General features: G+C 42.8%; 1 protein-coding gene across 1 annotated transcript in view; it reads right to left on the reverse strand.

Annotated features, from left to right (window-relative positions):
• Positions 1-5,302: 5,302 nt before the first annotated feature.
• Positions 5,303-18,717, reverse strand: part of LOC121552366 (inositol-trisphosphate 3-kinase B-like) — a 54,628-nt gene continuing 41,213 nt past the window's right edge. The window contains exons 3-8 of the mRNA XM_041865249.2: positions 14,835-14,934; positions 14,336-14,549; positions 12,516-12,720; positions 10,237-10,338; positions 6,561-6,632; positions 5,303-5,524 (exon numbers count right to left, since the gene is read on the reverse strand). Of these exons, the coding sequence (XP_041721183.1) occupies positions 5,303-5,524; positions 6,561-6,632; positions 10,237-10,338; positions 12,516-12,720; positions 14,336-14,549; positions 14,835-14,934 (915 nt within the window). The remainder of the gene's footprint in view (positions 5,525-6,560; positions 6,633-10,236; positions 10,339-12,515; positions 12,721-14,335; positions 14,550-14,834; positions 14,935-18,717) is intronic.

An 18,717-nucleotide genomic window follows, 5' to 3' on the forward strand; every position in this document is an offset into this window, starting at 1 on the left:
AGAAGAATGGTCAAAGATCCCTCTCTCTGTGTTCTCCAATCTTGTGAAATGTTATAGGAGGAGATTAAGTGCTGTCTTGTTGGCAAAAGGGGGTTGTACAAAGTATTAACATCAGGGGTGCCAATAATTGTGGGACACATGATTTCAAGTTTTTTTTTTCCTAAATGTGTGTTTTCTTTTTTTTACACCAAAGTAATGTACTTAAATAAAAGGTTGGATTTTTCTCTTTTTTTGCATTTGGGTTCTATGTTGTTTAAAAAAAAAGGAGAATTTTTGGAAGTCCTCGACCACATCTTAAACAGGGGTGCCAATAATTGTGGAGGGCACTGTATATATATACATATACATACATATACATACACTGGTATATTCTTAGACAATATACCATGCAGCGAAGAGGCCTAGGGGTGGGATTATGTACTTCTCCTCTCTGGGGGGAGCTCTGAAAGCATGCTGCTTGTGTAATCTGGTTGGTCTAATGTCTATACATGCTCTTGTTAGATAAAAATAGGTCAGGCAGAACAGGGAGATGAGGGAGACAGGTAGATGAGGGAGACAGGTAGATGAGGGAGACAGAGAGATTAGGGAGACAGGGAGATGAAGGAGACAGAGAGATGAGGGAGACAGGGAGATGAGGGAGACAGAGAGATGAGGGAGACAGGGAGATGAGGGAGACAGGGAGATGAGGGAGACAGAGAGATGAGGGAGACAGGGAGATGAGGGAGACAGAGAGATGAGGGAGACAGAGAGATGAGGGAGACAGAGAGATGAGGTAGACAGAGAGATGAGGGAGACAGAGAGATGAGGGAGACAGAGAGATGAGGGAGACAGAGAGATGAGGGAGACAGGGAGATGAGGGAGACAGAGAGATGAGGGAGACAGAGAGATGAGGGAGACAGGGAGATGAGGGAGACAGGGTGTTGAGGGAGACAGGGTGTTGAGGGAGACAGAGAGATTAGGGAGACAGGGTGTTGAGGGAGACAGAGAGATGAGGGAGACAGGGAGATGAGGGAGACAGAGAGATGAGGGAGACAGGGAGATGAGGGAGACAGAGAGATGAGGGAGACAGAGAGATTAGGGAGACAGGGAGACAGAGAGATGAGGGAGACAGGGAGATGAGGGAGACAGAGAGATGAGGGAGACAGAGAGATGAGGGAGACAGAGAGATGAGGGAGACAGGGAGACAGAGAGATGAGGGAGACAGAGAGATGAGGGAGACAGGTAGATGAGGGAGACAGGGTGTTGAGGGAGACAGGGTGTTGAGGGAAACAGGGTGTTGAGGGAGTCAGGGTGTTGAGGGAGACAGAGAGATTAGGGAGACAGGGTGTTGAGGGAGACAGAGAGATGAGGGAGACAGGAAGATGAGGGAGACAGAGAGATGAGGGAGACAGGGAGATGAGGGAGACAGAGAGATGAGGGAGACAGGGAGATGAGGGAGACAGAGAGATGAGGGAGACAGGGAGATGAGGGAGACAGAGAGATGAGGGAGACAGAGAGATTAGGGAGACAGGGAGACAGAGAGATGAGGGAGACAGGGGGATGAGGGAGACAGAGAGATGAGGGAGACAGAGAGATGAGGGAGACAGAGAGATGAGGGAGACAGGGAGACAGAGAGATGAGGGAGACAGGGAGATGAGGGAGACAGAGAGATGAGGGAGACAGAGAGATGAGGGAGACAGAGAGATGAGGGAGACAGGGAGACAGAGAGATGAGGGAGACAGAGAGATGAGGGAGACAGGTAGATGAGGGAGACAGGGTGTTGAGGGAGACAGGGTGTTGAGGGAGACAGAGAGATGAGGGAAACAGGGTGTTGAGGGAGACATAGAGATGAGGGAGACAGGGAGATGAGGGAGACAGGGTGTTGAGGGAGACAGGGAGAGAGATTAGTCTCATATGACAAAATGAAAAGATTAACTAAGAGCAGGCTGTGTGCTTGACAAGAAGCCCATGTGGAATACCTACACTTACCGTGGCAGAGAGCATGTTGTACATTAAAATAAAAGGCACACACACATGGTAGCATTTAAGCCATTGTTCTAATTTACTATGGTAAAATTCCAGGTCAGTCTTTCAATTCCGAGATAATTCAATTCCTCTCAATTCCAATGTTAAGTTAAGTCCAATAATTCAATATTATCCCCAACAATTCCCACATTACAATTTGAATTCAATTTCCTCAGGCTTTCAGGCTGATCATGTCACTGTTCTGACAGCCTGGAAATATATAAATATAAGTTGAAAATATTTAAAACAAATCCTGCAGTCAATATTTGATACTAAGTGCATTAATACCATTAACTGGGAAATGTACCAATATTGAATTCCAATTCAAGTCAATTCCAAAGATTAAATGTTTTTACAATGCCAATTCAATTCCAATTCAAACAGTCTAAACAGTATAATTTCAATTAAATTCCAATTCCATAATTTGAAGATAGTTTAAATTAAAATGGAATTAAATGTAAATTCTCCACTTCATGAGTGAATTAAATAAATCCATTGGAATTAACCCCAACCCTGCAGAGGATCTCAGTTGCAATGTCCCCACAGTGTCACAGCACAAGGCTTGGAGAGGAAGGACTCAATCATGTCAACCTGGACCAGGGATGACAGATGCTATGACAATCTCCATGTCAACCACTCTGTGGCCAGCGTAGCCCAAAACCAGGTCTACAGATCATAGGTGTCACAAGGCACAAAAGAACACCTGGTAGAGTGCACAGAACACAGACTTCTTGTTCATCTCTAAAGCATACAGTATTATTTACACATTGTAAGAAGCAGTGAGGCCTATATTACAGTGACCTACTAAATTATTATATCATGACTAACTTTGACCTACTAAATTATTATATCATGACTAACTTTGAACAAAATGACAGGATTGTAAAAATAAAAAATAAACACATGCATTAGTGTTCTTCTGCAAATGTCACAAAGAAATAAATATGGTCATGAGTATATCATTCTAAGAGACTTCACAAAAAACGACAAGCACAACGACAGAGTAGGGATTTGAAAGAAGCTACTAGAAGAAATATTGAAGTAAGAAAATAAAGGCAACATATTCAAATCTAAGTCAAAATGTGTTTCTGTAAAATATACCCCTCATTTGTTTTATGCTGCTCAATGTAATACAATTCAGTAACAGCAGAGGGCACTCAACTCTTTATTTCTATGCTTTTGGTCCAATGCAATAGCCATATAGTCTCACTCTCAAGCCAATTTACCACAATCCTGTACATCACATTAGATTTAGATTTAGAGAGTGCACTAAGTTTTACACCTTGGGTATTGGTCAAAACTATTGGTCCAATTTGTCCTGCTAGAATCAACTGCCTCAAGCTCAACCCATTGAAGGCCTTGGAGAGGTGAGCTGTTTCTTTAGGACATGATGTTTGCAGTCCTAACACACCACACCCCTCAGTTCCTTAGATAAAGGTGAGAGAGCAGTCATTTCAAAACAAGGCCACCCTCACCTCACTCTCATAACTAGGAATATTGTATGTGATATGGCTATTAAAGGAGAATGACTATTAAACCCTGAAGTAAACAACATTTTAAAAACGGTATTAACTCCCATAAAAAACTCCCATACCATGCAAGTTACTCTTTCTATGGTCAATGTCATGCGTGTGTGATCCGACTGTGATCAAAAACATGACTCAATGCTAATTATATCCAAACAGACAATGATAACAATGTTAACCTGTTTAAGGTCTCTCTCTCTCTCTCTCTCTCTCTCTCTCTCTCTCTCTCTCTCTCTCTCTGTCTGTAGACCTAATAGACAGTAGACAGACATCACCCCATTCGTTTTGTTTGCCACCTCAGGATGTTTGGGCATCAGGCAGGAATGGTATATTTGAATGTCAAATAGCCATGCAAACAGCAATAACCATCTGCCTTGTGCACACTAACAAACTCCACTCAATAACAGGATCCTAGGAAAACAGGATGGGGTGGGTTCATTCTAAGAGCAGTGATTATTATGGGTGTACATATACATTAATGACGGAGTCGCAGGTGATGTCATCTCTGACTAAGGGAATCATTAAAATAAGAGAATAAGACCTGGGCCCGGTTTCCCAAAAGCATCTTAAGGCTAAGTTAATCTTAGAACCATAGGGTCCTAGCATGCTAGCAGATACCTATAGACTTTTGAGTCATTGCGCTAACGCTAGTTAGCATTGGCTCGCAAAACTACCTCTAACTTCCTTCATACTGGACACAGAGACATAAAGATGGTATCCACTAGTTTATCTGACTACACGGAAGTAGATAAAGGGCCTCATTCCCAAGATCCCGAAGTATCCCTTTAAGATGCTTTTGGGAATCCGGGCCCTGGTCTTTTTAGGTGTTCTGAAAGGCTGAGACACTTGGCATATTTAGAATGCAAACTCATTCTCACTTGGTTAAGGGCCATTTCCTGTTAGAGACCAAGCAGTCGCCCACTCCCTCTGCTTCATCTACACTGACCTCTGAAATGACAGTCAATCCTCAATGGTTTGGATTACAGGAATGTCAACATTAGCCTTAATAAAATAGGTTCTAATTGCATATCGGAGTGCAATTTAACTTATGCCACCTTCTCTACTTTCACTCCAAAGGCACTGGAATGAATACAGGCACATTACAGTCTTAAGTACACTATTACAATAGCTTTTGTAACATAATGAGGTACAAATTAATAATAAACTTGGTAGAATTCAGCAAGGGGATATTACAAATAGAAATTCAACAAACAACATGGATTATGACAATCCTATCAGCTAAAAAGGGTCATATTGACCCTTGACATTTTCTGTTAATGTTAAATTGTATGTAAGTTTATAAACACAGGAAGTGCCACAATGCTGAATACAACTATTTCAAATGTCTCGATTTTACCCCAAGGCCAAGCACCATAGAAGTTGTAACTGAAGTGATACACACTGTTAGCTAACACCAAAATAAAAAAATGTTAACTGTCATAAAACAAAACAATCTCAAGAAGGGTTGTCACGGGACTAGCTGCAGAGAAAGAACCTAACCTAACCTAACCCATGGTCTCAACAGTACAGAAACACACTGTACAGCAGTATGTACAGAATCTACAAGTTTACACAAAACAGTGATCATATTTCACTTGTGTGGTTACAGTTTGATTTCTGGGGCCAGGGAGAAGGGGAATAAGGGAGGGAGGGAGAGAGGGGTAGCTTTTTGGCAACACCAAAGGTGTCACTGTAGTGCGAGGTGGTGGTCTTGTCGGGGTTAGGGGTTGAGTTGGGGAAGGGGGGGTTACAGAGGTGACAGGGCGTCCCTTTTAGAGTGATTCTGGCTTTGGGGTCACCACCATATGGGTGAGAATGTCTATGAGGTGGTCCAGGCCATAGAGGTAGCCGTCCTCGCGGTTGCCCTCCTCCCAGGTGGCCCTGTGACTCAGGACCTGTCCTTCAGGCAGAGGGGTGGTCTTCCCAAAGTCTATCATCCACACCTTGGCCTGCCCCCGCTTATCATGGATGAACAGCAGTGAGCTGCCAATCACCTGGGGAAGGAGAGAGGGAGAGAGGGATCCATCTTAGTCCTCAAAACACTGAGACCTCTGGCAGGACAAAGCTCTACAAAAAACACAAACTATCAGCAGACCCATACCAAATAGGATGAAAACATTTAGCTAAAATAACACATTTCTTTTTCTGTTTACAATAGGCTAAAACAGAGGTTTCAAATAGAGTTTGGAATGTGTGCATGGTAGGCATTTAATAATAATAATAATATTTTATTACGTTTCTATAGCGCTTTTTATAGAATCTCAAAGCGCTTAAAATAAATGTAAGAATAAAGAGGGAGAAGCCTAATGAAGAATATCCTCTTCAGTATGGTCTATAATCGCCATACACAGTATAATCACATTAAGTATGTTATCTGCATTGAGTAAATATCTGCCCATTAAATCAACATTCTTCAAGCACCCCTCTTATTACTGTAAAGGTCAATCATGATTCAGTTGTATTTGACTACTGTATGTACATAGTTAATTTACTGTTAAACTTTATCTTATGTCTTAGAAGTTCAGATACATATTTGATCAAATGGTTCTATGCTTTCTGTAGTTAGTTGACAGGGAAAAGACATGGTACTGTACAATAATCTTATTAATCAGCTATTCCTGAGTCTTCATAAAATGTCACTATAAAGACCCACTGACTTCACATAGAGTACGCATATCAGAGGGATTAACAGACACACCCTGTACCTAATGTACACACCCTGTATTTGACTCCACCTAAGCAGCAGGACATAGGTTATTCCAGAGAGGTTTGTTCTAGGGCCTGTGTCTCAATCTTTCCTCTGAAACGCCACAGCACCTTCAGGAGCCTGACTACGCTTCCTGTTTAGAATAACAATGTCCTGTGATTGGTTGGTGTTTGTGTGGATGCCATTGTTCATGGGTTTCCACTGCACAGATTGTAGCCTCCTGTATCTGTTGAGTGGTACATGGGCGGATCTCAAATGCTTCCATTTCAGTAAATGTTACAACTCAAAAATACCAGCGGAGGACAATAAATAGCTTTGTTTACCTCGTGGGTCTTGAAGAAGGTTGATCTTTCCAGAGTGTCCCTGATGTCCTTCAGTCGGTCCAGATAACAGTTCTGAAAACAGACAGATGAGAGCACAATATGTATTATTAAAACTACCCAGGGTGACGTGGGAAAATCTGAGCTGAAAAGCTTTCAGTATTTCAAGGCTCAAGGTTTTCTCTAATTTTAACCTCACAGAAAAATGTAATGATAATTACACAGGTGCACCTTGTGCTGGGGAAAATAAAAGGTAACTCTAAAATGTGCAATTTTGTCACACAACAATGCCACATATGCCTCAAGTTTTGAGGGAGCGTGCAATTGGAATGCTGACTGCAGGAATATCCACCAGAGCTGTTGCCAGAGAATTTAATGTGCATTTCTCTACCATAAGCCGCCTCCAATGTCGTTTTAGAGAATTTGGCTGTACGTCCAACCGGCCTCCCAACCGCAGACAACGTGTAACCACGCCAGCCCAGGACCTCCACATCCGGCTTCTTCACATGCGGGATCGTCTGAGACAAGCCACCCGGATGGCTGATGAAATTGTGGGTTTGCACAACCGAATAATTTCTGCATAAACTGTCAGAAACCATCTCGGGGAAGCTCATCTGCGTGCTCGTCGTCCTCACCAGGGTCTTGACCTGACTGCAGTTCGGCGTCGTACCGACTTCAGTGGGCAAATGCTCACCTTCGATGGCCACTGGCACGTTGGAGAAGTGTGCTCTTCACGGATGAATCCCAGTTTCAACTGTACCAGGCCGATGGCAGACGTGTGGGCGTCGTGTGGGCGAGTGGTTTGCTGATGTCAACGTTGTGAACAGAGTGCCCCATGGTGGCCGTGGGGTTATGGTATGGGCAGGCATAAGCTACCAACAATGAACATAATTGCATTTTATCCTGAGGCCCATTGTCGTGCCATTCATCCGCCGCCATCACCTCATGTTTCAGCAATGTCGCAAGGATCTGTACATTCCTCAATGCTGAAAATGTCCCAGTTCTTCCATGACCAGACATGTCACCCATTGAGCATGTTTGAAATGCTCTGGATCAACGTGTACGACAGCGTGTTCCAGTTCCCGCCAATATCTAGCAACTTCGCACAGCCATTGAAAAGGAGTGGGACAACATTCCATAGGCCACAATCAACAGCCTGATCGACCCTATGCGAAGGAGATGTGTTGCGCTGCATAAGGCAAATGGTGATCACACCAGATACTGACTGGTTTTCTGATCCACGCCCTTACATTTTTAAAAAGGTATCTGTGACCAACAGATGCATATCTGTATTCCCAGTCATGTGAAATCCATAGATTAGGGCCTAATTTATTTATTTAAATTGACTGATTTCCTTATATGAACTGTAACTCAGTAAAATCTTTGAAATTGTTGCATGTTGCGTTTATATTTTTGTTCAGTGTACTTTATTTTTTCCCGATAGAAATAACAGCATTCTCCATGCACTGTAATTTATAAATGGATAAGAGCTATGTAAATGAGTAATCTGTTTGGATAAGGGGATTGTAAATACAAATAGTTCCCTATATTTTGATTTATGTACATTTACATAAATCTTATTCAGAGCGACTAGGGTTAAGTACCTTGCTCAAGGGCACATCAGCATATTTTTAACATAGTCTGCACAGGAATTCGAACCAGCAAGTTTTCGATTACTGGTCCAGCGCTCTTAACCGCTAGGCTACCTCCTGCCCTTAAGATTTCTGGAGATGAATGTGAAACCAGCCATAAGGAAGCAAACTGAAAATTATATCAACATGACATGTATTGCGGCCCCTTTCCCACAGTGAAATAGGCTATAAATAGCTGTGCCGTTATTTAGAATTTGTATTGTGTGCCCTCATAATTTGTGTGGATGAAATTTGGACACCCAAGCTATAGGCTTCTTTAGGGCTGAACCTGCCGAGTTGTTGTATGCACTTTAGAATGTTTTAATTATAGCCTATGCCCAGGCTTTCCTCCCTTTTATTTTACAATTTGTATCATGTTAAATATTACCCACATACATTTATAACTGTCACTTCAGTGTTAGTTTTCTTCAATTTGTAGCTTACATTTTGCTTCAATCTATTCCATTCCATTTGTTACACCTTCCATTATTTCATGGATTGAACTTGAATATGACAACAGGATGAATCAAACCACTGTATTTTTAATTCCTCAATATATTTTGTGTGTAAAGGCTCTTCAAACCATTTTTGTAAATGATTCATACATACTTTCCTAACCCTAAAATATGCCTAAATATTCTACAAGATCAGAGTATTTTTACATCTACCAGTTGGTGCTGAAACGGAGACGAAGATGCATTGATGGCATTCTTTCATTGATCCCTATTTTCTGAACTTGTTCTCTCGATGTATTCTAGTCTGTGGACAAAATTCTAATTAAAGGTACACCGTATTTAAAGGGATGGCTTAAGATAAATGTACTGAAATCCCTATTGAATGAAAACTCCACGAGAAAATCTGTTGGCCAGCAAGTGGGAGGGTTGAATGACATTTATTCAGCGCGTGCAAGGGAACCACGCCTGCAAAGCACATTACGCACCTGCATAAGGTAAGTCTGAACACCAACTACTGAGAACTGTGTAAGAAAGGCGTCATTTCCTAAGTCGGAATCGGGCCCCCATAGCCTAGTTGATTTAATTATGTTGAAATGTTTAAGTTTAAATGGTGATGCAGTGCTCCTGTTTTCTTTGTGTTCACTTGCTGTAGTTCTCTTTGGTTCTAAATCAGTAGTTGTTTAGTAAACTGTCAGAAACATTAACTTGCTTGACAATGTTGTAGGTTATTTAACTATTTGTTACATGCAATATTTGCTTTGTGGACTTCACCGGACAGATGTTGCTCTATGGTTTTGAGATTAAACAAATTTGTGGTTGAATTTATTCCGCCACTGTGTGACTGGTGTATTTTTGTTGTCACGGCCTTATTGTATATCATGCTGGCGTATGAACAAATGGGTTATAGAGCAAACAACGCAATTATCACAACATAGGTTGTAATAGTAATATGTTTATTTTCCTGGCTTGGCTTCAACAGTGATTTTACCCACGCACCGCTACTGAATTCCTAGGACCTTTTCTGAGACGATTTGTGGATACAGGACCTGTATTCATTACAGAACATTACTCATAAACAGACCATTCTATGAATTATGATAACTCCATAGTGCAAACCCCTATGTGGCAACAGCTCAGCTCAGTAGAGAGAGAGATGAAGACCACACATAAGTGACAGTTAAGTACACAACAGTAGGGTCAAGGCCCACCACACAGTGACAGATAGAGTGTGTTTGGCTTGGCTTGCTAACCTTGGCTTGGGCCTAGTGGTGCCAGATAAACACATGACAAACCAATGTGGAATGGAATGGAGGACATTTTGTTTGAATGTTTAATTTCCCTATTCTGTTTCCAGGACCCCGGGAGACCTAAATCCCACACAGCCGTCCCGGCTATGACCTCACTTCCTGGGCCATTAGAGAGGGAGAAGTCCTTGGGAGCTCCCTCCAGGGGCCATTTGACCATGGCGCAGGGAGAGGTCTGCCGCAGTGTTAGGGGGCTCCGGCTCACACACACACATAGACGGAGGCACGCACGAGCACACTCTCACTCACACACCGAAAGAATCACAGAGACACATGCACACACACTCACCAGGATGTTCTGGTTTCCTTTGAGAAAGTCGTTGAACGCTTCTGTCACTTGCTCCATGCTCCTGGTCTTTTTAAAGTCTCTGTTTACCGTCCCGTCTTCCTTCTGCACAGAGGAAGGGAAAGAAAGACAGGGTGGGCAGGATGGGGCCTCCAACAATTACATTATGTCTGAGGTCCCCGTATACATGTGACACACTGCTAGCTTGATAGAAATGGCTATCATTCAAGGGAAGGCTAAATAACTTCAAAAGTCAGACCCATACCGTGGCACTTGAGGCATCAGCATGCTTCAGTTCGGCTGATGGCTAGCCGAAGTCAGCTAGGTGATCCGAACGAGTGTGCTCGCATACTCCCTTAAAAGATCTTCGCTTGAAAAACGTGAAAAAAGCGGCAATAATTTGTTCATTTTGAGACGCCGTAGCCAGCCTCATAATAGTCCGAATTCATTTATTGAAGAATCCCTACTGTTGAGCAATCACAGACGAAGGGCTGTAGACTTCAGCTACCGACTTCAGCTACCGACCTCGGCTTGCCTCCAGAAAAAAAATTGGGTGCCCGAACAGCCGAAGAAAACCTAACCGAAGTCTAAAACGAACAAAAACGTCACAAAATATACGTCATAATATACTGTATGCACGAACTCTTCCGAACTGTTTTGGCTGGGAAGCAAGCGAATGCCTTTATGCCTACTACTCAGTACTATACTATACTATTATACATAGCCATTTCTTTAAGCAGCAAAACCCTGCTGAAAGAGGTGACTAAAACAGGAAAATGGCCCAACGTTTTGCTTCATCTCTCTAAGACAAGAGGACGTGTCTCCACATACTTAATGTGCTCATATTCTAACTCTACCACAGCACTGTGCTCTACTGTCTCAGTAGAAATGCAGGCAGACAATAATATGGGCATTGAGCTCGGGCCCAACAGACACAACAGCAGCTGTGTGCTCTCTAAAAACTCACAGAGACTTTTGATTCCACACACAGTCTCCATGGGCAATCCCTGATGTCATGACAACAGAGAGAGCCATCAGAGCTCTGCGGGCCGCGGCCATCTATGGACATGGCTGGAGTCGGGAAAAAGAGAGACAGAGGAGTGGAAATTCCGGACAGCCCTGCTGCTGCTGCTCCCTACGCTGCCAGTCCAGTCTGAACTATTCATCCTGCACATCTGTCTATAGCCCTCCAGAGTCAAACCTCAGGGCCTCATTAGAGGAGACAGATTCTGGAAGACGGTGTTACGGCCCAAACATAGCCAGGATGTCTCCCTCTTGGCTTTAGGAGGAATTAGACTAGCCCTGTGTAATATATTTGCCTAGGAAGGATATGTTGCAGATATGCTCTTTTTTTGTTGCAACCCGCTTTCTCCGAATATGATTATTAGTATGCTTAGCTTTACTGAGGCAGAATCACACGATCAGGCCATCTGTCTGTCTGTCTGTGTGCTGCTGCACTGAATGTATTAGTTTCAGCTTGAAGGAGACTGATGGTGTGTAGGAGCGAATGGGACGCGTCAGCAACTGATGTTACTGTCAATAGATGTGTCACAAGCAGGCCCTATGTGTGACAAAAGCACTCAACACAGCCTATACATACTGAGACCGAATAGAGGGTATTCCCTCCTGTTGGCCATGGCAACCCTCAGTATGAGGAATGCTATTAAGGGGCGACTGCAGGGTATGTCTGTACACAAACCAAGCAGGACCATCATGGTCAGCCCTTCTAAGCAGAATTACACTCTCAATTTCACATTATTACTGTTTTCATTATGGATAGATTGGGCAGATGCAGTATTTGGTCACCTTCCCTATAGTGTTAACCTTTTCCAATAATGGATGTTAAATGAGTTTTATAGAGTATGACTTTATGTTACAATGCTTCTCTCTACTGCAGGGATAGGCAACTAGATTCAGCCAAGGGACGATTTTCGTCGGAGCGGATGGTCGGGGGGCCGGAACATAATTATAATAATTAGTACTCTGCTAAATTTACCACAACTAAGCCCAAAAATAGATTATATTTGAAACCTTGATTACATTGAGACACGTTCATATATGTCTCTTTTTTTATTCATGGGAATACCTGGGAACAGATTTCCCTAATTAAACTCATTCTTAGCTGAATTCCTTGTGATTTTTTAGTCATTTTTGATACACACAAAAAACAAAATACACTCCTGTTGTCGACCCCTGCTCTACCGTATATCACAGTGCATAATGGTGTCCATTCACAAAGCAGTTCAGCGGTCCCCACTCCCTTCCCCTATCCCGTGACTTACCTTGATGCCCTCGATGCGGAAGCCCAGTGTAGCGGTGGAGCTGATGGTCTCTCTCCACTGCATGTAGCGGGGCTTGGTGACCGCCTGCTGCTCCTGCTCCTCGGGTGTGGGCGCCAGGGGTTCCACCTCCACCATCTTCTGGTACATGTCCTTCCTCAGACTGGAATTCTTACGGGCCTTGGTCAGCTCCTCCTCCAGGTACGTCCTTTGGTGGACAGAGAAGCAACATCTGTTTGGTACTGACTTTTTTGAATGTGTCACGGTTTCGGCCGAGGCTGCTCCTCCTCCTTGTTCGGGCAGGTTTCGGCGGTCGTCGTCCCCGGAGTACTAGCTATCACCGTTTGATGTTTTCGATGTCTGTTTGGTTTTGTCTGATTGTGTACACCTGTTTCCTGTTTGGTTGATTATGTATCCTATAAGTTTCTCGTTTGGTTAGTCTTGTGTTGTGTGTTATTGTCCGCCTGTCGGTAGGAGCTGCGTGTTTCTGCTCTGTTTATTTGTTTGGTGTTTTTACGCAGGTTTTGCGTAATCGCTCGCCTCTGTTTGTTTCGAGGCCCGTGTTTTGTATTTTGTCACTTTATGACTAGTAAAGTCTGTTGGACTAAGCCTCCGTGTCCTGCGCCTGACTCCTACACCACATCCACATCAGTTCCTGACAGAATGAGATTTTATGGTTTTATGGTGTAACCAGTCCAGCAACCTAATTTATTTCCTTTTATCAGCCATTTGAATACAATCTATACAATATATTGTGCAAACATTGTGCAATACAATAATGATAATTCAGATCTTGTTTGACAAAGCTGTTATGAGTGATCATGTCCCAGGGGCCAACATGTGAAAGAAGAATAACTGTTTTCTTTCACATAATATACTGTAGAATAATTATTGCAGTGAAGACAAGAGGAGGGGTTCCCTTCTCTTCAGTTCATCCCTGAATAAGGGATTTTCTTAACCTTTCCTAGATTAAAATGATCCTTCTCATTCGTGCTGCAGTAGCCAGCTACCTCAATAACAGGCCATTTAGTCTGTTAGCACTGCACCAACTTGTTGTGTTTGGAAAGGCTGGTTTAAAATATGATAACATACTGGCCATTCCAGAGACCGCTCACATAACCAAAGTTGTGCTAGAGAGGAAAGGAGATGAGAGGAGGGAGAGAGCAGGGAGAGTGATGAAGGCCAAAGGGCAACACAGCTATTCGTCACAGCAGTAGAGTATAGGATACTGTAGCAAAACAGGCCTGACCTGTTAGCACCCAGTTCAAAGTGCCTCAGAAGAGTCTCCAATATTTCACTGGTCAGTAATAACTTTGCAAAGTGACTCGGAGAGAGAATAATTACAACCCATATCTGGTATACATCTGATGTAAATTTAACAAGGGAGATTTTGACAACTGTAACACGTACAGTATGTGGAGTTCGGCAGCGTAATAATTCACCCAAAGGAATGGAAGTGGTTTCACAATACTTTCCCCACAGGCTGATTTATGTCATGGTGTGTCTGAGAAGGGCCAGCTGCCTACAGTACATCTCTCCACTCTAGGGGAGGGTGATGGTCACTCTTAGGCCTTACGCCTAAAGGATGTCTGCCTGATTGAATGTTGGACCTAACCCTAACCTGTCAAAATGGAACAAAGAGATCTGAGAGCTACAATGATGTCCAGGTTGCTAGCAAACACTGATCTAAGGTCTATTTTCATTCACCCCCGAAAAATTTAAATTAGGATATCCAGAGGGTAAACTGAGATTAGATCTGTGCCTATGTGTAACTTCAACACAGAGATGCATCTATCTATAAAGGTCTGTCAACCCACACTCACCTGACACCCATCTTGCAGTCCATGACGCATGGCAGGTCGAACTCAGAGAGCAGATCATCCATCTGGTTGTACTTCTCCCCGTCCTTCTCCACGTCTCCGTGGTAGGCCGGTACGTAGGGACGCAGCACGTCTTTCATCAGCCAGTCCAAGCAGCGCTGCTCACAGTCACAGTGCTTCTTCAGGATCCGCCCGTTAGCCCCCGCCTTGAAACTGCCTGAGAGGAACCATCACATGCAATAAAAACATTAGAGGATGATTTGTGTTCACAGTAGGCCTGCTTTACTTTGTTTTGTCCTGTTGCTAAAGAAAAGGTATTATCTGATTCTGAATGGACCATTCAATTGCAGGTAGCCTAGCCACAGTATATACAAATAGGATGAAACTCTTAGTTATGCCCTAGTACTGAGCCTTTGAATATATGATTTGCAAGTATATCCCAACACAAGGAGAGTAGAACACAGAATCCCCACATTCCAGAGGCAGCGTTGTCAAGGCCTACCTGCATGACCCGCCAGCTGGATCCAAGGGTACTTTTTCTTGAAAGACATGACGAACGGAGACCAGTTGACCATGATCTTGATCTTCTTCCATGACTTGTGCTGTATGGATGACAAACAGAGGACGGTTCGAGTAAAACTAAATCTCTGGGTGGCAGGTAGCTTAGTGGTTAAGAGCATTGTGCCAGTAACCGAAAGATCACTGGTTCTAATCCCCCAGCCGACTAGGTGAAAAATCTGTCGATGTGCCCTTGAGCAAGGCACTTAACCCTAATTGCTCCTGTAAGTCGCTCTGGATAAGAGTGTCTGCTAAATGACCCCAAAAAAATAAATCTACTGTGCGTTGTGTTCCTCGCACAATCGGTCTCTTTTCATAACAAGCACTGTAGAATTACAAGAGAAAAAAATACAGAACAATGCCCTGTTGTGTGTGGATGCCATTGTTACTTTATTACACTTAGAATACAGCCCACCACACATTAACATTTGACTCCTTTTGTTGTCATTCATTGATGTAGTTGAGTGTATTATTTAGCAGCTTATGATTCAAATAGGGATTTCTCTCACAGGAGATGGTCACAGAGTCAGTCACACATCTTAACCAATATTAGCATACACCACAGAATTATTTGACCACAGGAAACAACAACAAACAGTAGAAACAACAACAAAAAACATGATTTGCATACATAAGACATCTGGTATCTCTCCACCTGACTGCTGAGAAGAATCTGCAATTGTTTATACTAGAGTACAAATGCTTCCCCATATGAAACCAATTAAACTATATGTGGATGTAGGAAAAAGTGAAAAGACCAGTTATTTCAGTATAACCCAGACAATTGTATAATATACTTCCTCCAACCCAGCTCATAATAACAGTCTGAAGTCTGAAGTGAGTAATCAGCTCATTGATTGGGGATAAGAGCTTATTTAGTTGCTCTGGCTGTTCCTACTCTCTAGAAAATGCTGGGTTAAAAACAACCCAATATGAGTTATTTGGTAACCCAGCGCTGGGTAAATATTGGACAGAACACACGCTTGGTTATTTTGACCCAGCCAGTTGGGTTGAGTGAATTACCCAACATGTTGGGTTGTTGGGATTACCCAACCATGGGTTAATTTAACCATCAGTTGGGTAGTTTTTATTTTCATCCTGGGTTGACCTAGCAGCTGGGTCTTTTTTAATGTATTCCTTAGTTTATTTTCAGGAGGGGTGGCTTATTTGAGGTGTGGCTTTCAGATATAGCTTATTGGCCACCCATGTTAAGTTTACAGTTGAAATGTTCCTTTATCTTTTTTTTGCATTTTACACATTCCTCTAGAATATTATGATTATTTATTACATGTTATAATAAGGTGGTATCTATCCCAACAATGGGATTTTCATAGGCTTTTAGAGAACTCATACACTTCTGTAAGCCTCATTGAAGCTACAAAAATGTCAATGTTCAACCTTAGCATGTTTACAGATAAACAGATAAACAGGAACTATGTGAAAGCCACGCCCCTGCTAAACTACGCCTCCAGGCTTCTGATCTGACTTTACCCAGTACTCATCGATTTGGGCCTTAGCCTAGCACCTTTCAATAGAGAGCCTATCACCTCAACCTTTATCTTAAGCTCCCTGGCATCCAGGACCTCTATACCAGGCAGTGTCAGAAGAAGGCCCTAAAAATCCAGCCACCCAAGTCATAGACTGTTCTCTCTGCTACCGCACGGCAAGCGGTACCAATGCACTTTTTGCACAAACTTTTTTGACTCATCATATTCGCTGCTGCTACTGTTTATCTATCCTGTTGCCTAGTCACTTTATTCCTAGTTATATGTACATATCTACCTCAATTACCTCTTACCCCTGCACATCGACGCGGTACTGGTACCCCTTGTATATAACCAAGTTATCGTTACTCATTGTGTAGTATGAAAATGTATGCACTCACTAACTGTAAGTCGCTCTGGATAAAAGCGTCTGCTAAATGACTAAAATGTAAAATGTAATGTATTTATTATTACTTTTATTATTGTGTGTTTTACTTTTCTATTATTTCTCTATTTTCTTTCTCTCTGCGTTGTTGAGAAGGGCCTGTAAGTAAGCATTTCACTCTTAGTCTACACCTGTTGTTTACAAAGCATGTGACGAATAAAATATGATTTGATTTTAATTTAACGGCAGAGTGTGTTTTCCGGTTCCAGCCGAGTTGCTGTGCTCTGCTGATGGTTACACTGTGTTATTCCCCCTCTCTTTAACTTTCCGTCTTGGCATGGCCAGTGCATTCTTCACTCCACTAGCTGCTCTCCACCATGAGGGTTTCCCTTAGCCACCAACCAACCACAGCACTCTGGCCTCTCTCCACGCAAGGCCAGGGAAGCCTTTACCTCCCTCCCCACAAGCACCAGAGCCAGCAGGGTAATATCGTTGTCACAAGCCTGTGAGTTCAGGGCCACCCTAAAACACACCGTTCAGGGTGCTCTCAGGGTACACAGTGAACTCAGGGACTCCCTCACACACACAAACATCCACACATACAATAGCAAGGACAAACGCACAAACAACAGCCATTCGGGCAAACACAGCAGTGAGTCAGTCACAAGAAGCCCCTTCTCTCTCAGTGAGACGTTTAAGAGCAGTTCTTAAGAGTCGGTACCATTAAAATGTACTTCAGGACTTGAGTAATTGCTGGGACATAATCAAGAGAGATATATGCTTGGCTATACTTGCCAAGTTTCAGGAGATATTTTCTCTCAACTGACTTTGAAAAAACAATGACAAAGCAACTTCCCATAGATGGAAAGATATATATCTAGATGTGATTACAAGGTATATGACTATCTTTGGCCAGTGGACGTCTGTTTTCAGTAACACGGTACATTAAGTTACATTAAGACGCTCATAAAAGGCACTGGAGTTCCTCTCAGTGCTGGCTTGGTTTTTCATCACATGAGGCTGTGCTCCTGTGTTTAATAATAATAAACTGTTCTCCAGTGGAGGGAGGGGGGTCACTCAACTTGCTCTTCACACTACAGTGGGTGTGAGAGAGTATCAGACATACACGTGAGTGAGTGCTCTCTCTCTCTCTCTCACACACACACACACACACACACACACAGCACTCGTCTTTCACGTGGTGGAAACTGACTGAACCTGGGGTCAGCGGCACAGAGGAGGCGCTCAGGGACAGGCAGGGCCCAGCCATCAGATACAGGCCTGAGTGTGAGGTTTCCCCTTAGGCCTTTTCATGTGTTTCTTAGCTACGCCACGATCATAACAGCAACACAGCCACACCCTCACAGGACCAACACTAGAAATACTGCACACACAAACACAGGCCTACAACAATACATACATCAACAACAATACATACTCTCTAAAAAAGTAAGCAGTTCGAGGATAATGATGTAGCAATAACATCACACGCATTCCCACAGAGGACACACACCAGATATACAGTATACTCATAAATGCAGTAGTGTCGTTCCACGAAATGTGTGCCTTTTGCGTCCCTTTGATATTTTAAGTAGAAATTGTGCACCAATATTGCATTTTAAAAGCCTGTTATATTCAATGAAGTGCCCTTTAAAATAGACCACATGGAAAATTCAATAAATCAGATTTTGTACATGAATAAAGACTTGCTAAAGTGCCAAAATGCAGCATTTCGACATGTCCCTCCGTGTACCCTTTGTGACCTCTAGGAAGATTTTAACCCCAAAATGTTTTCACCATCATTGTAAAGCCCTAGTAGTTATTTTGTTGCCTTGACAAAGTAATTAGTGATTCATTTACATCTGCCCAGACATTCAACATCTAATAGTCAAATCATAGTCAAATCATAAAAGCAGGTGAGCTGGTTCTACACAGTTTGGCTATTTTCTGGTGTTTGT

The sequence above is a fragment of the Coregonus clupeaformis genome, chromosome 36, assembly GCF_020615455.1.
Source record: "Coregonus clupeaformis isolate EN_2021a chromosome 36, ASM2061545v1, whole genome shotgun sequence".
NCBI classification, from domain to species: domain Eukaryota; kingdom Metazoa; phylum Chordata; class Actinopteri; order Salmoniformes; family Salmonidae; genus Coregonus; species Coregonus clupeaformis.